Consider the following 26,062-nt stretch of genomic DNA (forward strand, 5'->3'; position numbering starts at 1 on the left):
CCTTGGGGAACTCCCGAGCGAACGAACGCCGCGGGCACTGGGACCCGCCGCTGTCAAACGCGCTGCCCCCACACAGCCCTTTGCCAGCCCTCCATCCACCAGCACTCCCGCCAGCGCCGCCTCCCAGGGGGATGCCCCGAGGGCCCGCGTGCGGCCCGCCGCACTCCCGAGGGGCCGGGCGGCCACCCCGATCCTACCCCGCGGCTCCGGCACCGGGACGGAGGTGGCGGCGCCGCCGCCTTTCCGAACTTCCCGCCGCGGCGCCCCGCCTGACGTCACGACGGCCGCGACGCCCCGCGAGGAGGAAGTCACGTGCACCCTGAACCCGGCGCGCCCCCGACGCCGCCGCGCACGCGCCGCCGCGGGGCTTTTTTTTTTTTTTTCTTTTTTATTTTTTTTTCCTTCTTTTCCCTCTCTTCCTTGGAAAGCCGGGGAGCGGGCAGCGCGTCACGCCGGGACCGGCGGGGACGGAGACGGAGCCGGAGCCGCGGACGGGCCGGGCGGAGCCGAACCGGTGTCGCCGCGGCGGCGGCCGCAGCAGGTCAGCGGCCGGGGAGGGGCTGTGGGGTTTGCCGGTTGCAGCGGTGGCGGCGCAGACAGGGGGCGCTGTCGTCCCCTCAGCGGCTTTCCCGCCGCCCGCGCGCAGAGTTCCCCCCCGCCGCCCCCGCGCGCTCCCCTCACGGCCGGGGCGGGGGGGGGTCGCGTCGGTCCCCGCAGGTCATCGCTCCCCGCCGGCATCGCAGTGTAACCCTGACCCGTCCTTTGCCCGCCCCCTGGGCATCCTCCTCACCCGGTGCCCGCTGCTCCCCACGCCCGTGGCGCCTTCCTGAGGGCTCGTCACTGCCCCGGGGCGCTGAGGTGGCTTTGCCCGCAAGTGACGCGCAGGTGACTCTTGTGCGTGGTGTCGTGTCTTGGCGCCTGGTGTTGGGCCCAAGGGACTCGTGCTGAGCGGTGTTTGGGCCCTTCAGACTTAGTCTGGCTTGTTTTTTTGATTGTTGTGTCGGTAAGATCTGTAAATCTTTTTAGCAGCAGCACCTGCAGTGGTCAGTACCTGTGCAGTGGTAAGCGTGTGGTGCTCAGGCTTCTCAGAATAAGTCAGGGCTAGAAAAATCTATTTCACATTGTGGTCTGCCCCTTATTTGAAGAGTAGAGAAGGTGAGGTTCTCCCATGGATTTTCAGTGGTTTTGGTCTAGTGCAGCAGCTACCGGGGCCGCAGAATGCTTGGTTTTTGTAACCACATCCATTCTGCTTCCAAGTACATCTTCCTTCTGTTTTCCTCCAGCAGCTCTGCTGTTTGCTCAGTTCCTTAATCACCTAGTTGTCCCCACAGGGAAGAGCCAAAAATAATTTCTCAGGTCTTAAAATTCAGTTGTGTTGCTTGAGGGTGAGATATTGTGAGGTGAAGGAGTTGGGCTGCCCTTTTGGTGTCATACAGGTGAATCCACCTAATCGGAGTCTGGTGCTGGCATATATTTTAATTATAACCACAGAATCGCTTATGCTGGAAACGACCTCTGAGATCGAGTCCAACCTTTGACCGGTCACCACCTTGTCACCCACACCATGGCACTGAGTCCCACGTCCGGTCTTGAACACAAATCCACTGTGTGCGTCCTGAGGTGACAGAGGGAAGGGCACAACTAACACACAGGGATCTCCCTGGGTGTGGGAACAGCTTCAGCACTCGTCTCAGTCAAGTGGAAGCAAAGCCTTTTATGTTTTTGGGCACACCGGTTTCATGAAATCCATCAAATGCCTTAAAACTGCAGTTTAAGATACTGCATTGGTTTCATTGCATAAAATGGGAGGGGGAAAGCAGAATTTTCTCTGATTTTAGGTTAAGAAATTTGTGCTGGCCCCCATGTATTAACTCCTGTCCTTTGTTACCTCACATTGCGTACAGAGAAGTTTCAGGGCAGGGCAGGAACTTCAGCCTGCAGCTCTGCCTGTGTCTGTATTGGTGTAAAACTGTCTCAGGATGTGCCTCTTTAAGTAGTTCCAGGTTTGCTGAATACTTGCATTTATTCTGCAGTACATACCTAGGGCTGCCCCTAACTCTACAAAACATTTTTCATAGTACATAAAGTAATTTAAATTCTTCTTTTTTCTCCCTCATCCCTTACTGCCCCATTTTAATTTTTCAAATACCCCAAGCAAACAAACATTTGCATCAGTGCTTAAAAGAATAAAGTATATTTTTTATCTGTACCCTTTTTCCTCCAGGCCTTGTATTAGTTGAATTTTATTATGTTTTCCAGATGTTGATAATAATAGAAACTGGGGTTGTATATGGCTTAGCACTGAAATCTTTAATTTTTATCGAACCTAGAGAAGTTTCTATAGATGAGTGTGGAGCTGTGTTATTTTTATTTATTTCATAATTATTCATTGTCTTTGTTTTCTTGAACTTCCTTCCCTCTGTTTAATTGTCCCTCCTTTTCTGGTTTCTCTCTGGCACACAGAGGCACTGCGATTTTATTTCTTTTGAGGAGACCTTTGCTTTATCAGTGTGAAGTTTTGACCCTGCCTTTGCTTTGCTCTGATTTTAATTTGTTTATCAGAGTAGTGCTGGTAGTGTGAGAGTTGGCATGTGAGAAATACCGACTGCCTTACACCCAGGCACGTGGAGATTGCTGAATTCATTACTTGGATGTTTATGTACGTCTTAATAGTTGATATTTGCTCTGACTTGGGAGGAGCTTGAAGTACAAAGTAATTTCCTCAAAGCTTCGATTCTAAAGGACAAAGTGAGAGGGAAGCCTGGAGTGCAGCTTGCAGCTGCTTTTCTTCTAGCTCGAATGAGAACCCCTCTTCTGGGAAGGAAGTCCCGGAGCTGAGTGACTCAAAATGCTTTTCAAAACAAAGCTGTGCTGTCCCTGGGCCACACCAATGTGTCCCTGGGCCACACTAATGTGTCCCTTCATGCTGTTCAGCCGCGACAGATAGCCCAAAATGACATTTTACGTTTATGAAGCGCCTCATTGCAGCCCTCAGCTGAGCAGCGTGTTGCCTGCAGGTTATGAATATAAAAAGCTTGTTGAAGGGCTTGAGCGGAGCTTGAGCTAGCTGAGCAGTTTTACCTGGCTTATCTCTCTCCAAGGTGATTGCTGACCTTTCACTATCTTGAGTCGTCGGCTCACAGCGGGGGAGAGGCTGATCTCCGGCTGAGGAAGCCTGATTTGCACAAGAATTTGGGGACCATTTCCATTTCGCCATCCTGTTGTCGAGGTGGGCTTCCTCTCTGATGGCTGTGCTCTCATTTCACTCTCTGCTGCCTTGGCAGAGAGCTGAGAAGTCTTTCATATGGTGATTGCGACATTAATTACTTTAATTTTTGTGTTAATTTAATTTTCCAAAAGCTGTCTGCTTCTGGCAGCGTTCTTTGTTTTGTTTTGTGTGAAATGAGGTACTGAAGTGGTGACTGGCAGGTCTCAGCTGCAGCGAATTGTAACGTGAACAGGAGAGATGAATTGGTGCTAAAACGGTTTTATATTTTTCAAGATGAATCTGTATACTCAGTCACTTGGTTCTAGTTCGTGTTTATTTTCCAGGGGCCTGGTCTGGAGTTCTGACAGACCTGGGTTTACCATTAGAGACACTTTATTAACTTGCTGCTCTTGGGCAGGGCCTTGGTAGCTGCTGGAGTGAGTGGTTTGCATTTTTGACATAATAAAGACAATTTTCTAAAAACCAACCTTACTGTTAGCAGATCTGCCATGATCAAGGCTAATACAGGGTTAGTTTCTGAAGTGTGTAGTGCTCGTGGGTTTTGTGTGTGATCTTTCTGATTGTTTGTACTGTGAGTTAGGGGGGATTGGAGAAAAAATCAGGTATCTTTTTTCAATTCTTGGAAAAACGTGTTTATGAGGAGGGAAGTTACTGCTTTTCAGCTCCTAGTTGTTGTAGACTCTTTTTAGCAAGTAACTCGCTTTTCTGGTAATAGGGCAGAAGATTAAACAAGAACATTTACTCCTTGAAACACTTCCTTTTGTGTTTTTAAAATTATATTTACATCTCATTTGACAGAATGACAGGAATGGAGACTGAAACAGTGAGAGACAAAGCCATGGAAGAAGAAAGCACCGAGCAGAAAAAGGAAAGAGAGAAGAAGAAGAGGTCAAGAGTTAAACAGGTGCTAGCAGATATAGCCAAGCAAGTGGATTTCTGGTTTGGTGATGTTAATCTCCACAAAGACAGATTTCTTCGAGAACAAATAGAGAAGTCCAGAGATGGGTGTAAGTTTATTTTCAGTATATTTCAGCAAACACTTAAGTTTCACTTTGTTCTTGCCTGTGTTGCTGGCACCAGTGACAGGTTATTTTGAGGTGCGTTTCTTCTCCTGGGAAAGGCAGGAGTTCCATGCTGGAAATCAGCATCAGCAGCTCAGGAGACAGAACTCGTACTAGATTTTAAAAAATTTATTTGCTCTTTCTCTTCTCCTGTCCTGTCAGCCCTAGGATAAAGACATCTACCAGGGTAGAAAGGACTGTTTGGGAGACCTGATTTTCTTTTTCAGTTCTGTACAATTTTAAGAACCAGCCATGAAACAAGAGTAATTTGGCCCTCAGTGGTCGATAGATGCAGACGTTAAAACATCACTCAAACACGTTGTTAAGCATAGGTATTTTGTTAATTTTCTCTCTACAAGTTTGATAAGAAACTGTGTATTTGCTTATAGGGTCACTGTGAGTCTCTTCAGACAATTTTTATGGGGTTGTTTGGACTTTTCTAAGGGCCCCCTTAAATAATTACTGTAGTAATAAATAAGTAAAAATTACCCTACATTTTCTAGAGATGCTAGACATGTCTAAATTTTTATTAAGACTAATGCTACATAATTTTCTGTCAAGGGTTTAGCAGCGTGTCTGGATGAAACTGAGGTGCAAGCAGGGCCTCTGTGTTGGCAGCACCGGGTTAAATGCTCAATGAGTACTTGAAGGAGAGGCATATTTTTTCAATGCAAATAGTTTTTTGTGCTGTAAAACTACATCAGAAAAGGGATTTTTCTTCCTTTATTTTCTAAGGTTATCAGTGGGGAAGTAAAAGAACAAATTTCCTTTGGTAAAGGTTAGCACAGAAGAAAATTAAATTTAGGAATACTTATTAAATTTTGATGGTAAAAATTTTCTGTGAATCCTTGGTTAAATACTGCACTTAGAACTTGTAGGCTGTTTCACAAGAAAACAAGTGGAGTAGAACACATCACCTGATTTCATAATTACACTTTTTCCCCTCCCTAGATGTCGACATATCACTTCTTGTTTCTTTCAACAAAATGAAAAAATTGACTACCGACGGGAAGCTGATCGCTCGGGCAGTTAAAAGTTCATCTGTTGTAGAGGTATTGAGCATCTCACCCTTCCGTATTTGCTGGTGCTGGAAAAGTTCTGATGGGGTGCTGAAGTAAGCAATAATCTCATGGAAAATGCTTATTTCTCCCTGCTTTCAGCTGGACTTGGAAGGAACCAGGATCAGGAGACGCCAGCCTCTGGGCGAGTGCCCAAAGGACGTGGATAGTCGGACTGTCTATGTGGTAAGGCTGTACTTGTGTGTCCCTGCCTGTTTGTTCCTAACTATGGGAACTCCATTTGTGCATTGGGATTTTCCTTGACTGCTGCTGATTGTGCAGCAATGGTAAAAAAAATTAATTAAACACAGGCAGGTGAGCGAGAGCTGAGAGTGGCTGTGGCAAGAAAGGGCTTCCTTTGGTGCAGGGATTTCTTGTGCCAGCTTAAATAGTTTTAAATGCCGAGCAAAGTGCTGCTTCCCAGGCTGAAAAGGTTTAATTTCATTGCACTGAGCTATTGCTGTGTTCACTGGGCTTTTTCAGAGGAGCACCAGCGGTATTAAATATTTACTAATTACATTAATGTATTTATGCTTTCTAATAGCAACTAAATTAGCTTCATCAGACAGGATCTAGCCACATTCCCAAGTTTATCAGCGTACTTCAAACAGCATTATCTGTTTATAAGATCTGTTACTGTAAGTGCCTCTGGTTTTGTACACACAAACACCATTCTTTTCAAGGCAGACTATACCTGAGAAATTTTAACTATCCTCCTAATAGCACACTGTCCCTTGGCTACCTTGATACTGGAATGACTGCTTAATTTAAATGAAAATAGCTTGTGCCGAAGGGATAAGTCTGCATCTCACTATGGTATTTCAGCCCTGTCTGAGTGAAAAAGCTGTTGCATTGTGGAGCCAACTAAGTGGTGGATTATCAAGAAATCTGGTGGTTGAGCTTTTTCTTATTTAAACCCTAGGCAATTTTATTTACTAGATTTGAAGCCACTGTGGAATTTGCTTTGTTTCACTTTGCATTTTGTGACAAGTACAATTTTTGCTGTGTACCTGTAGCTGTTAGCAGCTGAGTTAGTATTTTCCAGACAGCACTGAGTTTTCTGTGATAAATATACACAATAATCTTGGCCGGAATGCCAGCCCATTCATATAAGGAGGAGCTGATGTGCTCTGATGATTCCTTCCTCAACAAAAGCCTGGAAAAGGTGTTTGGCTTTTTTTTTTTTTTTTTTTTTTTTTTTTTTTTTTTTTTTTTTTTTAATGCAATGTGCCAGACAGAATATTTTCCTAACGTGATTACAGGGACTGCTTAGAACTGTGAAATACTGTGTCTATATCATTTTTGGATAAGATAATCTAAGTCATGAGCTACATTGTCCATACAGAGCTTAAGCCTGTGGCTAAATGTTTTGTAAATAGCTGGTATGTGGCAATGGGAGAGTAGAAGTAGTCCAGGTATTGGTGGGTTAAATTTCTCTGGAATTACCTGACATTTATATGCTTTACCATATACTTCACTATTATACTATTAAAACTTGGAGTAGCTGGCTTTTCAACCTAAAGCCAAAACATAACAAAATGTTTTTCTGAGGATGGCAAAGTTTATGAAAAAAGAAAATCTGAATGTGATGAGTGTTTCCCTACAAGGAGAGCCTTTTAGTGCAGTAACTTGTTGTGGAAAAAAAATGAAATAGTGCAGACACTGGTGTTGTTTAGGCATGAGTTTGGGAGTGGGAATTTAAAGTGTTCCGTTGGGTCTAGTGAGAAATTGGTGTGACACGATTTCTGTGTGATTGGGGAGGGAAAATGCTGAACTCAGACACAGTGTCTGCAAGCTGCTAAAACCTATTGCTATATTAAGGACTTTTTAGAAGTAAAAATCAGACAATTTTGTCATCCAAGAAGCTGCCTAAAAGGTCCTGCTCATATTGGCTACTGGTAAAAATTTTATCAGTAGTGACTCTTTACTGGCCTGCAGGAATTCTTTCTGTGATACCTTCCTGCTTTACCCCCAATTTAAAAAAATAGCTTGTGCTTTGCAGAGGGTAGTTTGAGACAAGCCAGTCTGGTATTTGCTCCAAGGTTTTAAATTTACCAAGAGATGTTGTGTTGCAAAGATCTAGCTGCGGGTGAGCTCTTGGCATGTCATGTGAAGAAGATAAGCATCTAAATTAAATACATAATACATTTAGTATAGGTATATGAATAATTAGAGATCTGTTCTCAGGTCACTTTTTATTACCTGGATACTTTGCCCCTCAACATTTTGATACCAAACTTCCATTTTTTTTTTCTCCTTTAGGAGCTGCTTCCCAAAAACGTCAATCACAGTTGGATTGAGCGGGTGTTTGGGAAATGTGGCAATGTAGTTTACGTCAGTATCCCCCGCTATAGAAGTACTGGGGATCCAAAGGGCTTTGCTTTTGTTGAATTTGAAACTAAAGAACAAGCAGAGAAAGCCATTGAGGTGAGTGCTGCTGCCTCTATTGCTGACATTGTTCTTGGTGTCACATTGTGGTATGAATGGTGTGCTCTTTACTAGGTCACCCACTGGATCTTAGAGAAATTCCAAAAATATCATCATCTAAAAGCTTCACTTAACAGGAGTTAGGTCCTCTTTCCTGCTTCCAGACCTACAATCAGTACCACAATTCTTTAAAGATTTAATTCTATTAATAACCTGAAGACCTAAAAAAATAATGGCTTTTTTTTTTTTTTTTTTTTTTTTTGTGAGTAATTTGGTTGGCCACTCTTGGCATCTTTTGCAGAAAAAGATCTCTGTGTAACAAAAAAAGGATGTTTAAATTTCATCAAGCAAGCATAGTCAAACCTAATTTTCTGTATTGAAATGTGATTTGAAAGTATTATATATTGAAGTGTGATAAAGATTCTTGGTTTTAACTTGGATGCAGACTCTTTAAAGAATGTGCGGTTATGTGGTTCTCAATTTCCTTGTTTTAGTTTTTGAATAATCCACCAGAAGAAGCACCACGGAAACCTGGGATTTTCCCCAAAACAGTAAAGAATAAACCAGTTCCTACACTGAATTCAAGTGACAACACTGTAGTAGGTGAGTGATACGAAGTTATTGGGATCAAGGAAGTGTTATTAAGTTTCTTGGATCAGTTTTGTGCCTCAGCACAAAAACTTTTTTTTTTCTCTTCTCTTCTGAAGAGAAAATTCTCATCTGCTGTGTTATTGCAGTTTAATTTCATGTGTCTTAAAAAAAAAAACTTTTCATAAAAACAATTCACCTTGCTGCGTTTTGCCAGCATGGGCTGAGTTACGAAAAATCTACTGTAATATACAAACCAGTATCCCAGATTTATGTTGCAACTTCATCACTAAAACATTTTCCCTCATTTCTGGTGGTGTAATACAATTTCCCAGACCTCAGACACCCTCGCTGTTTTTTGTAAGACTAATGATAAATCACATTAATATTCCTCACAATTACCACCCGTTCTTTGTTATACCAGCAACTGTTAAGTGGAAACTAAAAAATGAAATCAAACCAATGGTTTTCAAACCCTTCTTTAGACCCAGTTTTTTTTTCTCTTCTTAAAACACCCAGGAGAAACTTTATGTCTTGCATCTCTTCCACAGATTAATAACCCAGTTTATCATATGTGCTGCTTTCATTATGCAGCTTAAGTAAATAATCTAATCTAGTGTTTAATCGTGGGTAGTTTTAAATGTTGTGGTTTTAATCCAGAAGAGAAGAAAAAGAAAAAAAAGAAGAAATCCAAAATCAAGAAAGAGAGCAGTGCACAGGCAGCTGCGGAGCCAAAGGAATCAAACACTCACACTACAACAGAGCCAGTATCCAAGTCTAAAAGACACAGGACTCCATCAGAGTGTTCTGAGATGGAGGGAACTGAGACTCCCAAGCAGCCCTCCAAAAGGGAGAAGAGGAAATGGGACAGAACAGAGAGCTCAGAGGTAACCTGGGAAAGCAGGCCAGGAAAGAGGAAAAGAACCACCTCAGGAGATGGTGAGACGTCAGCTCCAAAAGTTAGGAAAACTGCTGAAAAAGGTGAAGTTGAAACAGTAAAAGAAGAAACAACAGAAGCTCCAAAAGATTCCAATGGTAAGAATTCTTACATCTTTTTATTATCATGATTTCTATGCATGAATGAAATGGAATGGTAGATATCCCTTATGGATGAGGAGTGATGGAATGGGTATAGAGGAAGCATTAGATCAGCTTTGGCATGTTAGTGTTCCCTGCACTTAAAATTAAACCTTGTAGTCACTCTAAGGAGAGGACCTACACAGGGAATGAGGAAGAACTTGCAAGAAGTAGGGAAATCTAATCAGAAGTCAAAATAGTTCAAAGAAGTTTGTATCGATAGAACTTGAGTGAAGTAAAGTATGGGTTAAACAGACAGACTGGGCAAACTAGATAAATAAATTAAAATACAAAAGGGAAAAGGTAATGATCCCTTTGTTGCATGAGATAAGAAAAGCTGCATTGAAATGAGATTTAGTGTAAGAAGCAAAGTAAACTCGGGTAGTCAATGAAAATGGACCAGAATTAGTTAATACAAAGAACCAGTAGATATTGAATGTGATTTTATTGTAATTATGGTTAAATATCCATATTTTATTAAATGTTTTATTTGATCTGTTTTAATATAGAAGTTTCTGCAGAAGAAGACAAAGACAAAAAAGACACATCCCTTTCCAAATCTAAAAGGAAACACAAGAAAAAACACAAAGAGAGACACAAAATGGGTGAAGAAGTCATCCCCCTCAGGGTACTCTCCAAGTAGGTGACATAAATTACCTGTTTTCTGTGATATCACAGATTTAATTTTTTTTTCTTTAATAGTAGTACTAACGAAATGATTGGCTGACTTCGAAAATAAAGGGACCTCCTCAATGAGAATGCAATCCCCGAATTTTTTTAATTTGTCACACTTACTTTAATTATGAAATAAATCCATAGATTTTTATCTCGTTCCATGTTGGGCCACTTTAAGTTTTGTTTGCAGTTTTTAAGTGTATACCTCGGGGATAATGTAAATATTGTTGCTTTGTGGTACCACATTTTAAATGTTTGTGTAATGTTTGGATGTTCAGGTTTTCCTGCAAAATGCAGTTTCTCGTCACTTGTAGGAAATATTAAGTCACATATTTTGTATAATTTATTAAAGTTTTATTGCCTAAAACTTTTAATTCACCATATTTCAAATCTTTGAAATTATTTCTGAAGTCCTGATATGTCTGACAGTCCATCACCATTGCTAAAGTGCAATTCCAATTTTTATACAACAGAGTTGCATATTAGCAACAGTATTAGCCTGTAGCAAGAAGATTGAAGAGTCTTCATTGCTTCATGTGTGAAGGTCTGCAAACCTTATAATCCAAGGGTTGGGCTTTTAGGAGTCACCACAACTAAAACATGGAAGCACTTACTTTTTAGGCATCCAGCAAGTACCTCCATGTTAAAGTAGAGGGGGTCCTTGCCACCTTGTGCTGCTAAATTGTGCTTTATGTAGAAACACATCTTTTTATAATTTATACATTTACAGAGGGAAGTGTTGAGGTTAAAAGGATTCACCACCACTAAAACATGGAAGCACTTACTGTTGTGAGCCAAAGCAAGCACATCCACATTTAAGTTGTGGGGGTCCTTTAGGGGAAAAACTACATAAAATTAAAACAAAAATGCAGTAATAAAAAAACATCTAGGCACATTTCCTGTAAGAAGCCTTCGAACATTAGGATCCACCGCCACTGAAACATGGAAGCACTTACTTTCTTAAGCAGCAGGTACCTCCATGTTAAAGCAAAGGGAGACCTTTAAAATTAAAAATCGCTTTAGATGAACTTTAAGCATTTAGATTTTAGCTGTTGGAAAATATCTGCTCACAGCTGAACTTCTTTTTCCCGGATCTAAAAATCTTCAAGATCTAAAAATCTTCAACTGAAGTGCAGGCCGAAATAAAAAAATATAATCCCGGATGAAGTTTCAGGATTGCGATCAGGATTCACCTCTACTAAAACATGGAAGCACTTACTTTTTCTTTATCACAGAAAGCACCTCCATGTTAAAGTAAAAGGGGTCCACGGAAAAAAAAAAAAAAAAGAAAAAAAAAACACCAAAAAACACTGCCCCAGTTTATCGCCGGAGCTTGTCCTCTGCCATCGGCATTCTGAGCAAACTGCAACAAACAGAAGAGTTTTGGTTAAAAGTTATTCAGTTGTAGCAAAAGGGTGTTTAAAGAGGGTAAGCATTGCAAATACTCACCTGACTCATTCTCCACGATCTCCTCTTCCTTTGGCAAGTCCCAAAGTTTCTCCTTGAGCTCGTATTTATACCAAACCTTGCCATGGGATGGTGTTGCCTTTTTATCTCCAAGAATCATTACGTGGGTCTTTTGTTATTTTAATGCCTTTGCTCTGCTGAGAATGTATGATCCTGGGCGAGTCTGGATGCTTTTTTGAAGTATACAGTTGTCACTGTTAACAGCTAAAACCATTACCACAAGATATCCTCCTCTTTAAAAATCCTCTATCAGCTTGTTTGATAGCACAGATTAGGGTAACAATGAGTCGTTCTCACAGCGGCACTGCGGGCATTGTGTTGCTGTGGAGCAAAGCTCTCACTGTTTGCAGAAACATCTCCATGTTAAATGTATGTAAATATATAAATTGCTTCCATGGGGGGGTATTTTTTAACCAAAATCCATTTGAATAGGGAGGAATGTCCTTATCTCGGTAGATTTTTGGTGAGTTTAACCAGTTGTTGATTTTCCATCAATGATTTTTTTCTAGAAAATGAATGACTGATTCTTAATATAGTGACACAGGAGTGGGTTCACTGAACTAATTCAGTGAATTGAGAGTTCACTGTCCCTGAATTAACTCTGAATTTGGTGCCCGTGCTCTGTGCAGTTCTAGTGGAAAACGCAGTTCACCAAACTCTTCTCTATGCTGTCTGAATATTTAAAGCAAATTATAAAGCCACTCTTGGAATGATAGGTTGATGTTGATGGATTTTGCAATGTCCTGGGAAATTAAGTTAGGAACAAAATTGAATTTGACCGAAGTGCAGGGAGATCTCCAATGGCAGAATGCTCTGCACTGTTCACCGAGTCCACCTAAAGCTGTTTGTAACCTGTTAAATTAGCATTAAGTCTCTAAACATCAGTTTATTGTTTGCAACTGACATCCTGTGCCTGTGTTGCTGCTTTTAGGACTGAATGGATGGGTTTGAAGCAAGAATATTTGGCTCTGCAGAAAGCCAGTATGGCCTCCTTAAAGAAAACGATGTCTCAGATCAAACCTGAGCCTGTGGGAGAAATGGAGACGGAATCTGGTGTGCAGAAATCTGAAAACGACAAAAGTAATCCTGGGTTTTTTCTTGTTCCCTTAAGTGTTTCTCCTATGCTAACACAAGTGGTACAAGACCCTGGTCTTGCAGAAACACCGCCACAATGTTTCATTTTGTAAAATGCTGCCGTTTTCTCAAAATGTCTTCTAGTAAAAGTTACTCCCTCCCTGTATTTAGGTGGATTTGGTACTAGGGAGTTATGTAAGTAAATACTCAAGTGATTTCAGCATATTTCAGTACCCTGGCTTACAGATATATTTAGGTAATTGTAATTACTAGGCCTCAGAGAGGTAAATGAACAATCAGTTTTCTTGGTGCTGCAGCTTGAGACAGACCTGCTTGGATTTAACTGTACCACAGGTATTAAGAAAACCAGCTTGGAATTGGGCTTTATCAGCTCTAGGGATAAGAGGAGCTTTGAAATTATATCTTTGTAGTTAAATTTCTACTTTTATTTTTGGTTTAGAATTCTTCTTTATTTTATTTCCTCTGAGTACTCTGTGCTTCTCTTCACTAACCTCAACACTGATGTTGCAGTGGGCCTTCTGCATGTTTTTAATCACTCTATAACTGCGGGGCTGCTATTGGTACAATAGAAAACAGGAAGGACCCTATGGACTGTAAAAATGTCTCAAAGACTTTTTCTTGAAGCTGTTTCTTTTTTTAGTAAAATTGACATGAACCTGTGGAGAGTCTTGATCCTTCTTTTAATAAACCTCAAACTGCAGTAATCATATTTGATGCTTGTTTACATTGTTACTTCTGTGCTTTCATAATGTCTTAATTTTTTCAACCTAATAAATGTAAAAACTTTTTTCTCTTCCCCCCCCCCCACCCTGTTTTTAACTTGACCAGGCACCAGTGAAGATTGTGCCCCTCCCGCCAAAGCCAACACAATGGGGCCTCAGTTTGTCAGCGGAGTAATTGTGAAGATCATTAGCACCGAGCCCCTGCCGGGCAGGAAGCAGATCAAGGTAATGCCTTTGTAACCTCAGGGTAGCTGTTAGCCTTTCCTCTTTCCCTGCCCCCCAAATGTTTGAATATGGAATACCATTTCACCCAGTCTCACTGATATTTTTTCTTTTTTTTTTCCTCTATTTGGCCAGTAGCTGAGTAAAAATTCTTTAGTGTCTGTTGATGGCAGATTTTCAGTGGCAAAATAGGGTAAAGGAGGATGTTTCACAGTAAAACCAAGCCTTTAGTGTGCTTGGAGCAATGTCAAGTTTATCATGAAAACATTGAGGAGAAAAAGCAATGCTCTGGTGCTTTCCAGTTTAAGAAAACGGAGCTGGAGACTTCTTCAGTGTTCTGCATTTGTCACTGTGCCAGTCACCCTGACAAGAGAGCTATAAAAGTATACCTGTGGGGATATAAAAGTAAACCTGTAAAAGTTTATGGTGTTTTTATCATTATCGGGAATTTGGGGGCAGGAAAATGCTCTCTGCATGAGAAACCAATTTTCTTTATTTCAGAAAGAATTTTACAATGACAAAAAACTCAATTTCAGGGAGAGTTACAGCAGTGGAACTTGTTGATTCAGTCTGTTTTTTTCCTAATGCAACCGCTCATTTTTCTTGATTTAAAAAGTGGTTAGATACCTTCAGGTCCGTGTGATGACACAAACCAAAAGTTACACACATAAATTCTTTCTAAGGAAAATAGCTGTTTTAAGCTGCATCCTTTTGAAATGGAAATATTAAGAGTTTTCCAAAGGAAATTAGAGTTTTTTTCCAGATCCTGAATTTTCCGTTAATGTTATGCAGGACATTTTCTTTCCCGAATTGCACTTTAGGATGAATAACAGCTGCAAAGAACTGGAACAACTTCAGTTCAGGTTGGTGCACACACATATCCAGCCCAGTCAGGACAATGAGGGAGTGGTTTAAAATGCAAGTTCTGCTGCTGTTTATCAAACATTTGTAACCACGGAGGCCATTTCGAGTCACCAGCTGCTTGCAAGTGTGTGGGGCTTGGTGTGTACATGAACCTAAGCAACATGACAGACTGTCTCACTGAAAACCCTCATCTCACTGGTGGTGTGGTTTCAGCTTAATCAGCCTGATCTTTCTCCCTGTGTTTGAAGGCAGCTGTCTGAGTGCTGGAGACCCAGAAAGAATGTGCTGCAAGTTGTTCCTGTAACCTTTGAGGGCCTCTTGGACTTCAGGATATACCTCACTGGGTTAAGTTTGTGTCACACCCCGATAGGCTGTGGGCAACAGGACAGCTTAGTATTTGAAAGCAGAAAACTTAAATTCTTTTGATACGTCTTTTTTTTTTTTTTTTTTTTTTCTTTTTTTTTTTTTTTTTTTTCTTTTTTGCCCACACTAGTTGCATAACTTAGTGGAAGGCAGAAGTGCAACCAGACCTGGTGTTGCTGTGTTACTGGGCTATCAGCTGCAGCAAACTGCCACTGAGCAGTGTTTCAGGCCTTTTTTCCTCTCAGACTTCCAGAACTGAGCTGCATTTTTCGTTGTATGGAAGCAATGATGCATGCCACACAACTTGGAAAAGTCTTTGCAGTGTAGTTTAAATATTATTTAGATGTTTTCATTTTACACTTCTCTGCTTCCCTTTTTTGCCCTTAAGGTGCTCCTCGGAGCTACTAACTTTTGCCAGCTCCAACAAACTGTTTGGTTAGTTTTAGTTTTCCATGAAATTATTACCTTGGGATAACAGAATAAGGCTGGAAAATAGCTTTTGTTGGCTCTCAAATGATCTTAACGGTGTTGTCACTTAATTTTTGTTTTGTTTTAAGGTTGCCATTGGTACTGGAGGGTTAAAAGCAGTGTGTGATTCCTGAATAGAAGCATCTTACTTGAGATGCCTGCTGTGAACAAAATTGACTAGGAATGTGTGCTCCTACTTAATTTCCCTAACAGCAGGAATTACAAGTGAAATACTTCATCTGCAAGAGCATTTGTGACTCTTCTCCCTTCAGCTGTCAGTGAAAATTTTCAGGCAGAGGTCACTTCATAAAGATAGAGTTGTTTTACTACTGCTCCTTTCTGAAGTCATCTGCCATTCATGAGCTTGCTTTTATACATCTAATGTGTAGAATCAAGTTTGATGTTTTTCTCTTAGGCTGAGATCAATCGATATTATAGTGCACAGTTTTTACTTTTGAAAAAAAATCAGATACAGTGTTGAAATAAATGGGTGATGATCCATTAGTAAAATGATACCATAACATTTCCAGGAATTACTGCTTTAAATTGTTAATGGGAGGGGAGGATGAGAGATAGATGGGTAGATGTTGCAGGCTCATAAATCAGAACTCGGTTGTAACCTTCTTAGGAAAAAAATGTTAATTCAAAACTCTTTGACAAGGGATTGATTGACTAAATGACAAAGTTCAGTTACTGCCTCCTACTTCATGACCTTTTTGAAAATGTTAACAACCTCCAAATGGAATGGTCAAAAGTCACTCTTTTTAAGTTCTCTTTTTGAAGGCTGATTTATGGTGTGTCTTGTCTCGTGCTCTGACAGGATGCTCTGGCAGTGCTGGCTGAGGTGGCTTATGTTGACATGCTGGAGGGGGATACCGAATGTCACGTCCGTTTTAAGACTCCTGAGGATGCACAGACTGTCATGAAATCATACAAAGAAATACAGATCAAAAACAACTGGAAATTCGAAGTTCTCACTGGTAAGACTTCTTTTTTTCTTGGAAGTGCAGGAGAAGCCTTAAATACTGTGAAAGGGATGATTCCTGGTGAATTGATGGATGCATTTAGAGATCTCATGAGAAAAAGCATGTTTTTTGCGTCTCATTGCGTGTTTAGTTGTTTTATTTTCTGGGAGTCTTCTCATTTTGCAATTACTCTGAAATTAATAAAACAAAAAGGGATTTTATGTCACCATTCAGAGCAAAATTATGATTTTTGCTTGCTGTTACAAACTTAATTCTGTTCTTTTTAGATGGATTTGCTTCACTTTCAGTGGCAAAGGACTACAGAACCTATTTCACTTTGCAGCGTTATGCATATAACATTCTGATAATGCAAAAGAATTTTCAAGGAAGACTTTCTTGAAAATACTGAGCATATGTGTGAAATGACATGGCAAGGATCTAACAGCATAGATACACTTAAAGTGGTGTTAGCACTTACCTCCTAATTGATCTTTACTTTTCAGGAAGTTGAATAATTTAAGCCAGAATAAGAAGGGCTCTACTTTTCAACTTCATTTTAATGTGTGTTGTTTCTTTCTGAAATGACTGTGCTGTTCTAAATTTGTATCTTGTATTAGACTGGATTAGTTTGCCAAGTGTGGGATTGAGGGATAGAAAAAAGAGGAAGTCTGTCAAACTTGGTGTATTCATAAAACTTTCGTATTTGAGAGATGCACCAAAAATTGTAAATATGGAAAAAAACCCCAAACAGGTTAAACAGTCAATATGAGACTGCCTCATCTGTATTTAAATATTTTTACCCCACGCCTGCCTAAATACTCATTTAGGACCCAGTCTCATGGGTGCAGGGATGTAGATGCCAGTTAAGGATTGCAGGAGGAGAAGCTTTGATGGAAGCATTAACCTTCATGATCATGTCAAAGTTAATTGAAGTTTGAGACTCAGTGAGTGCTACTAATGTCATTTGCAGATAGATTTGTCTCCTGTGTGCTCTGTGTTCCAGAGATCCGGAAATAACTTCAAATTTTGTGTTCTAAGCTGTGTGCTCTGTGTCTGTTTGTTTGTCTCTGGTTTTGTATCCTTACATCAGAGTGTAGGAGGAGATTAGGAGTAAGTACTACATTGTAGGAGCATTCCATTCATGGTCTTAAGATTTATTTTTTTTCTAACTGGCTCATTGAAATGAGAATGGAAAAGCTTTCCAGGAATGCACAAAGGACTCACAGTAAGGATTTTTGTTTTTCTTGGCGGCAGAAGGTGTAAGATGAAAAGGAAAGAATCTTTAATGCTCTCTACAGCAGGGACTAAAGATTTCCCAGTAGTATTTTACTCTTCAGGATTTGACTTCAAGTATCTTCAGCTTGGCATCTGGCAAGATGGTGAGCATCTGTGATCACGCTGAGATGTTAACTTTTGCAGGAGTCTTTTCTGAGATCATTCAGAAACTTCACTGTGGCTGAAGATGAACCCTGAGACCGTGCAAAATGATAACACAGAATTCCCATTGTAATAATTACATCACAAACCAGGAGGAACAGTGGCAAACTGCTGCTTCCCTGCTAAGTAGCTGCTGAGAAAAGCTGCAGAATTTTTTGCTGTTGTATTGCTGCCCATGTTCAAATATTCCTGACAACTCATGAAGTCCCCAGGCAATGGTTTTGATGAAACAAAATAGTCTCAATTGTTGTTACAGTAATTACTTTTTTTTTTTCTCTTGTTTGGTAGCTGTTTAAAATGTGCCAGAGGTTGAGCACATCAGTAAATCAAAAGGGCCTGTGTGTGCTGTGGTGAAACTTCAGCTAAAACTCAGCTCCTTTTGCTGATGACAGGTAGAGAGCAACTCTATGTGGCTTCTGTGGATAGGAAATTTGAGACTACTGCAGAAGTACTTGTTGGGTTTCCCTAACAGGTATCTTAAGGAGCGTTTACCATATAAAAGATTTCATCCACTTCTCGTGGCTACATTTATTGACACTCCTCAATGTCAATTTTCCCCCAAGGTGACCATGAGCAACGTTACTGGCAGAAGATTTTGGTGGACAGACAAGCCAAGCTGAACCAGCCTCGGGAAAAGAAGCGGGGTACTGAGAAGGTAACCTGCAAATCTCAGCTTTTTCCTCTACAGCCACGGCTGAAAACATGACAGTGTTTCTGCACTGCTCCACGTGGTTTGATACTCCGTGTATTTAAATCAGTTAAATCACTTCCTACTGACCTGGCAGCAGGATTTTACAGCCACAAAGTAGAGTGTGTGGCTGTCCTGCTCCAGTTGACAAGTGCAAGGCTTGTCATTGCAGGGACAATTGGAGAAAGTTAAGTCCATGACTAAAGGCCTGAACTTAATTTGTAAGCTGGATTTCTTTTGGAACCCCGTCTGGATGGACTCATTAATAAGCTAAGTAGTCTTGATGTGCTCTAGTGAAATCAAGTCTAGTGCTACACTCTTAAATCTCTGTTATGATCCAGAAAATAATTTTCTTGAGAGTGAATCTCATTTCCCTCACCATTAACAGTTTTATTCCTGCTCTGGCAAATGCTGGTGTGTTCCCAGAGTGGTCAGGAGGCCCCGCTCTGACCCAGCCAAATCTGGGTGCTGCTGCCAGCATCCATGGCTGTACAGCTTCCAATTCCAAACTGGGACATTGCAGCCTTCTCCTGGCTGTGCCTGTCTAGGCACAGCATTGAGGCTGGGCTGCAGCATTGAAGGAGTGTTGCAATGAGCTTGCAGGCTGCAGCCTCTACTCCAGCCCCAGCAGATCCTTCCAGGCATGAAGGGTTCCTTGCTTAAGCCAGTCAGATCCCTGACTTGACAGAGAGGAGCCAGAGAGTATTTCACAGACCTTTTATTGCCAGGTTTGCTTCACACACACTCCAGATAAGGTTTCTGAGTTGGCTTTAGCCTGAATTTTTTTTGCTGTGGCTTGCAAAGCTTCAGAATCATCTGACCTTAATTATTTGTTGTTGACTTTGGAGACTCTTTGTTTCCTGGACACGAGGAAAAAAATACTGTCCCATGTAAAATGGAAAATAAATATTTCATTTACCTAAAGGAACAGCAGTCATATGGGTCAAAACCTTATCTTGTACAAGGCATAGTTTTCGTGTCTTATCTTGTTTGTGTGAATGTTCTTTTAGAGATCCTGCAGATAAATTAGTTGAGGTTTTTTTAAACTAAGATGTACATAAATAATTTGCCCAAAGGTCTAATTTAATTTTCTTGAAAGCCTAAAAATGGCATTGATTCGAGCCATTTTTCTTTAATATAAGCAGAAAGGGAATTTGGAATTTGAAAACCACAGCTTTAGAACATTTTTCTGATTGCTGCCAGGATTTTTTTTTTTAATTTAACTTTTACTTTTTTAAACCAGAGGTGCCAGTGAGACCTTTGACTTGAATTTTGACTGTAGGAGCCCTTGCTCTCAAGTTTCTCTTCTTCATCTTTTGAAGACTGGTATTTGTTGACCAAGCTGGTGTAAATTGGGCAGTAAGGTACCTCATCTATGCTTGCAAATACAAACTGTCTCGGTTCTGCCTAACAATTGGCAGCCCAAGGATGCAAACTCCTGCTCCTTCCCCCTGCCCATCACCTTGCCACACGGGGAGGTGTGAACTTCAAAGCCAGGGAATTCTATTTAAATGCTAACGCTGTTAAGCAAAACATCAAGACAAGAATGCCTCGCTGCAGTCAGTAAGTCTTAACCCCTTCCTTGCTTTTATACAGGCTGTATTCCTGAAATACAGACTGCTAATAAAAAATATTTTTCTGTTCGCTAATATTATCCCATTTGATAATTTTTCCTTAGTACTTCCAAGGTGATTTCTTTTCAAGGTCTCAAAGGTAGAAAGAAGTAATACAATAATTCATAGTTTAACCTATTCAGTAAAATGTGCCATTAGTGTGCCTTTCTTGTCAAGGTCTAGTCTGTCAATGACGTTTGAAATCCCTTACAACATTTTGAAGTGGAGCTTTTTGCCTGTTAGCTGCATTATAATTGGAATTAAGGCATCTTATATTTTCTTTGAATCGGTGTTGAAATGCATGGACTGCATCCCATCACAGGCAGCACACAGTGTTTGAGTTTAGGCAGTCTGATTCCTCTTTTCCATGTTTTCTAAGTCCAGGCCTATGGCTTTCCTCAGGATAATGGTAAAGGATCACTGCAGCAGATAGCTGGTGCAGTACCCAAAACGAAAACCAAAAAAGTGGTAGAGATTTCAATTCCTCTGGCATAGTTCCTATAATAAACCAATGTCCAAAAGAGATAGGATATCCCAAGGTTCCTCAGAAAAGACCTGGCCATCCTTTGGAGTGAAAAAGGTGTCCAGTGTCTTTCCCCCGGGCCTGGTAGATTGTCACCTCTCTGCTCCCCTCTGCTGCCCCTTCCCAATCCATCTTCCCTTTTGTCTGTTTAACTGCCTGATGAAACCACCTCCGTGATTTATTGATACTGGTGGAAAACTTCCAGCCAGAGCTGCTTTTTAGAGCAGTGCCACTTTATTCAGGCCTAAAGCAATTCATCAGACTGTAGCCTTAAACTCCAGACCGATCGGAGTCTCCCGTTGCCAAAGCCAAGGCGTGAGTGCCTGCAAGCTTCCTGCTTGGATCCTCACCTCCTGGGGGGAGGTGCTGCTGAGCCTCCTTTGCACCTTGAACCCCTTCCACCGGGGGAAGGAGGAAGTTTGGGAGGGTGGGAGGGCTGGTAGAAGTGAAAGGCATTTGGCGGGGGAGTGAGAATTTGGGAGTGAGTATTTGGGAAGGGCGGAATAATTTGCAGTGGCAGAGGAGGATGGTGGGAATGTCTGGGCACAGCAGCTCTCCTGATGGTGATGCCTGTGGCTCGGGGGCTGTGTCCTTGCAAGACGGGGCAGCTCCCTGTCTGTGGGGCCGCGGGACAGCTGCCACCCCAGAACACCTTTCCCTGGTGTCTGTGGAATGGCTTGATCCCTGTTTGGATTCATGAGTAGCCGGGTGCTTATATGTAGGTGTTCGTACTGGTTTGATGAGCCAAAAATGGAAATCTTAGAGGCCTCTTGCAAATTCTGGAATGGAAACACTCAGAAATATGAACTAGCAGGTCATATCTTAGAGCTTCCCTTCCCACGTTTGTCATTCTCCATCCTATATGCTGAAGGAGTAAGCCACTGTACTCTGCTTCCTCTTAGGGCTGAACTATTTTAGACTGTTTTTTTTTAGCCACCAAGTTAGCCATCTTGAGGTCATTTTTATTGCTGGAAACTGGTTGGAAAGCCTTGCTTGCCACAGTGAGTGCAGCAGCACAACGTGCACAACTGCATAGTGAGTGCAGTCCAGCACCAACCTCCATGCTGTGTGCAGGACTCAGTCATATGCAGAAGTAATAAATAATTTGATTTGTATGTGAACTCGTTCAAATCTGGCACACTGGATTGCCTGGGGTGCAAGTGACCCCATAACACCAGCTAATATGGTTGAGTAGTCCCCAGCAGAGAAGTTGCTGTGGGCTTTTCTTTGGGTTTTCTATTGTTGTTTTGGTTTTGTTTTGTTCTGTTTTTTGAGGGGGTGGTGATTTTGGTTTTGGGGTTTTTTTTTGGGTTGTGGGAGTGTTTAAATTTTATTTTTAATTTTTTGATGGTATTTTTGTGTTCCATGTGAGTGCATTTTTGTGTGGTTTCTTGTGTTGGTTTGTGGTTCCTGTATATGTGTGGTTTTGTTTATATTGTGATGGGTTTTATGTGCTCTGTACATGCCTTTGACTGTTGGTTTTTGTGGGATTTGTGGATTTTATATGTACTTTTAGTTCTCTTCATGTACTGGCGCTTTGGAGTTGTTTTGAGAGGCTTGGAAGAGTTTTGGTAATTTTTTTCATTTGGGTTTTTTTTTTGGCAGATTGCATATTTTCAGGGGTTGGTTTTGGTGTTTCTTAGTGGGTTTGGGTTTTTTCTGTTATTTTTAAGGAGGCTGGTGGGGTTTTGAGACAGAGGGGAGTTGGGGGTTCTGTATGTGCCTTTGAGTGTCTTCATGTGTTGGATTCTGTGGGGGGTTTTTGTGTGTCTTCAGGTTGTGGTGTTGTGTTGGTTTGTGGTGTTTCTCCACAAGCCTTAGTATGTGTATTCTTGTGTTGATTTGTGGGTTTTGTACGTGCATTCTTGTGCTGTTACGGGGAGTTTGTGGTTTCTTCATGTTCCTCTGTGGGTTTTAGGGGTTTTGTGGTTTCTGTGCGTGTTCTTATGTGAATTTGTGGTTTCAGTGTGAATGTTTTTGCCTGGGTTTGGGGTTTTTTGAGGCACGTGAGTTTTGTGTGTGTTTTCAGTGTGTTTGTGTATTTGTTCATGTATGGGGTTTATGAGGGTTTTTTATTTTGTGTGTGTTTATTGTGGTTCCTGCACTTCCGTGGTTTTTCTTCAGTGGGTTCGTGTGGAGTTTCTGTGGTGTGCTGGGGATATGTGTGGGGGTTTTTCCTGTTCAAATTTCCACAATATTCATAAAGCGCTCTTTGTGGTTTTTTTTTTTGTGGTTTAATCTTGTTTTTCCTACATCAGTAGCAAAATTAATCTAATAAAAGGATAGAGTTTTTTAACTTCCTGTATGAGGCTGTATTTTAGGATTTTGAAATTGCAGTTTCCATGTCTTCAGCCATGATGGGAGGAAGGAGGGATAGAATATATCCGTGATTGTAAGGTCAAATCCTAACAATATGTTTTTTCTCTGATTTTCCACATAATTTTTCCTGCTTGCAGTTGATTGCCAAAGCTGAAAGGATGCGACTGGAGAAGACTCAACAGACAAGCAAACACATTCACTTCACTGATGACAACTAACCAGGGTTGATGGTGAGCTTGGAAGTGAACTGTAGGTATTCCAAACAAAACAACCAAAACCAGCCCTCACAATCGCGCTGCTTACAGCAACTAAACCCGGGCCATTGGATCTGTAACTCTGCAGACTGCAAGTATGAAGATTGGTTCTGAATCCCATTCTTAATACGCTCAATGTTTACTGCTTCTGAGCCCTTAGGTCAAGCTTTTTGGAACATGTGTATGATGAGATCTTCCTTTAGTTCACTTCCAGTTTGTTGGGATTTTTTTGGGGGTGGTTTTTTTTTTTTGTTTTTTTTTTGGTTTTTTTTTTTTTTTTTTGTTTGGTTTGGTTTTGTATGTTTTATACAGTAGGTTATAAAATAAAATGCTTGAGAATTTCAGTTGTGTATCTCTTATTCTTTTTATAAGACTATAAATAATAAAAGTGCTAAATGCTACATAAAGCTCTCTAGGCCTCCTTTTAGTCCATCAAGCTGTTTCAAAATAGAGGAAAATAATCTTCTGTTACTTTCAAGTGGGTAGGGCTGGCAGCAAATCTGCCATTGAGGTGTTTGGAAGGAAATTTCCTTGTATAAATGCACACTAAACTGAATTTAGACTTTTTTATTTTTTAGAAGAATCTTCAGAAGAAGAAATAAGAGTATGTTTGGTACATCTCGTTACTCACTTGCAGATAAGTGTTCAAGTTGTATAATTCACAAGTTAGGATGGTGATTTTAATGGCTTTAAGGTGTTTCATGGAGGATGAGCAATCTGAAAAAAAGGAAAATTAAACGTGAAATCGGAATTCTCCACAAGGTTTCACTTCTGTTTGGCTGAGTCTAGGATTGAAGGGAGAGGGAATAGCAGTGATCAGACTGAAGATAACAAGAGTACAGAGGGGGAAAAGTACAAGAAAAGGGACCATCTTTCGGGGCTGGAGGGGAAGAGCTTTGCTGATGGTTCTTGGAAATGGTGTATGTAGGATTCCTCCCAGAGGGCTGCAGGGGAAAGGCAGGAACTAACCTGTATGCCAGGCTCTCCTGCAGTACTCCTGTTTAGTCCAATTGCAGCATTTTAAATTTATTATTATCAAATCTTTAACTCCTCTCTTTTCCTAGGTGGGTGAGAGATTGGGTGACACAGCAGAGAGGAGTTTTCATACCCAACTGTGAAAAGATTTGATCAATTTATATCTTCTAGGCATCCAGCCTGAAAGACAGGAGGGGTTTTTTCCCTTTTCCCCTTTGTGATGTGAAGGGAAAAAATAAACCCCACAGCCTACCCTGGGTAAAATGCTTGGGATTTTGCTGCTGAAATACATTTAAGTCAAAAATATATCTGTGTTATAAATAATTTAGGTCATAAATGATTCAGACTTTTTATGTTTGGTGGAGAGTGGAACAGAACTGCAAAAGCATGAGTTTGGGAGTTTTGCTCGTTTATTAATAATTCCTAACTTGAGCACATAGAAGTCATCCTTTTGTTTCTTTCCATATTTATGCAGGTTAATTCCTTACACTTAAGCATCAATTTTCTTTTTCTCCTTTTCCAAACTAGTGCAACAATCTGCTCCAGCAGAGAATACCAGTTGGTGTTTAATACTTCCTCAAGGAGTTAATAACAGAATTTTTTCCACTTAATTCAGAAGTCAGGAATGGAGAGGATGGCCTAGATGTTTTTACAAAAGAAGCTTGGATTCTCAAGTGTGCTAGAATGGTTTGTGTATTTTTTCTTTAAGTACAAATGACAATTAATTGCTGCTGCTGTCTTTCCCCATCTGGTTGAGTTTTACCAGCCCAAGAATTGCATCCCTAAAGCAACTTCTGTTTGACCTCTAGGAGCTTCCCACACTGACATTTTCCTTTCTTTTTCCCCAAAAACCACATTTTATTTAGAAATTCAGGGTGATACTGTAAAACTGTAAGAATTGTTAACCTTGGAGTGCTCCTTTGTTGTTGCTGATTTTTCTGTCTCCCCGGACTGAGTGTTTTGAAATAACATCGTTACATTGCCATCCATCTGCCTGGAGCACAACCCAGCATTGATTCTGCTCTTTGTGACCCAGCACAGGGGCTGAATCTGAAATGATTTTTAGCACTCATATTTTCACCTCTCTTCCACGAGTTGCAGACTGTGCATGGCAGCAGCAGGACTGGTTTTAGTGGAACACACGCCTGATATTCCAGGGTTACTGGACCTGCTGTTTTTCAGTAGCCAGTGGCCCCCACTCAGCACAATATCCTACTCACACATGATGTTGCTACCCCACTGTCCTTTCTACCCATCCCTGCAATGTGGAAAAGCCTTTTTACACTTGATTGTGCACCTTAGGTTAATGTTTGTTTGACTGTCCTCATCCTACCATCACCTGGAGCAAACCTGTTCTGCCTGGTTTATTTTGCACAGCTAATACCTGTGTTGTGGTAGGTTTTTTCCCCTAAGATATTCACTATACCCTAGTTTAAATCAGACTTCAAGGCATCCTTGAAAGCCAGCAGGTAAGTACATTATCTTCTCCTAGAGAGGCTCTAAATCACATTAGAAAATTACCTTCTGATAGATGACAGCAGCACTTGCCTGCCCAGGTCCCTGAAAACATGGGTCAGTGTCATAATTGCTTTCTTAACGGTACCATGGTGTCTAATGATCCCGGGCAGGATTAAATCATGGGAATAATGCTGCACAGTGCTAGAAAAATAATTAGATCAGGTATGCTTGGGTGACTTTGAGATTGCCTGAGTGAGGCAGTAAGTAATGCAGTTACCTTACCTACAAGGGATGGCTCTGCTGTGGATGGTGGTAGGAAGCGCCCAGTTCCCAGGGGGCTTGGCAGCACACAAGTGTCCCTTGGTTTACAGCAGAGCCAGGCCAGCTCTTGTATTCATCCCTGCCTTTGCTGGGATGGTGCTGACAGCATACTTGGCACTCGTAGCTGTCACCCAAGTCACACCAATGCCGGCAAAAACCGGGAGAAAACGGAACAAGAGAAGCTGGGAAAGCT

At 41.1% G+C, this 26,062-nt stretch overlaps 1 protein-coding gene across 4 annotated transcripts; it reads left to right on the plus strand.

Moving 5' to 3' along the window:
- Positions 1 to 949: 949 nt before the first annotated feature.
- On the plus strand, positions 950 to 24,805 carry LARP7 (La ribonucleoprotein 7, transcriptional regulator). Of its 4 annotated transcripts, none has more exons than XM_068188317.1 (13): positions 950 to 1,061; positions 4,028 to 4,236; positions 5,242 to 5,342; positions 5,451 to 5,534; positions 7,611 to 7,775; positions 8,270 to 8,378; positions 9,024 to 9,398; positions 9,950 to 10,079; positions 12,514 to 12,672; positions 13,513 to 13,624; positions 16,137 to 16,296; positions 18,282 to 18,373; positions 22,999 to 24,805. In XM_068188317.1, the coding sequence occupies exons 2-13, from the start codon at positions 4,029 to 4,031 to the stop codon at positions 23,077 to 23,079; spliced, it is 1,776 nt and encodes a 591-aa protein (XP_068044418.1). In that variant the 5' UTR covers positions 950 to 1,061; position 4,028; the 3' UTR covers positions 23,080 to 24,805. The 4 variants fall into 4 exon arrangements, with proteins under 4 accessions (XP_068044418.1, XP_068044419.1, XP_068044416.1 ...); XM_068188318.1 differs by having other exon boundaries at positions 1,022 to 1,043; XM_068188315.1 differs by lacking the exon at positions 950 to 1,061 and having other exon boundaries at positions 12,514 to 12,662; positions 13,506 to 13,624.
- The last annotated feature ends 1,257 nt before the right edge of the window (positions 24,806 to 26,062 follow it).

This window comes from Anomalospiza imberbis, chromosome 4, assembly GCF_031753505.1.
Source record: "Anomalospiza imberbis isolate Cuckoo-Finch-1a 21T00152 chromosome 4, ASM3175350v1, whole genome shotgun sequence".
Taxonomy (NCBI): domain Eukaryota; kingdom Metazoa; phylum Chordata; class Aves; order Passeriformes; family Viduidae; genus Anomalospiza; species Anomalospiza imberbis.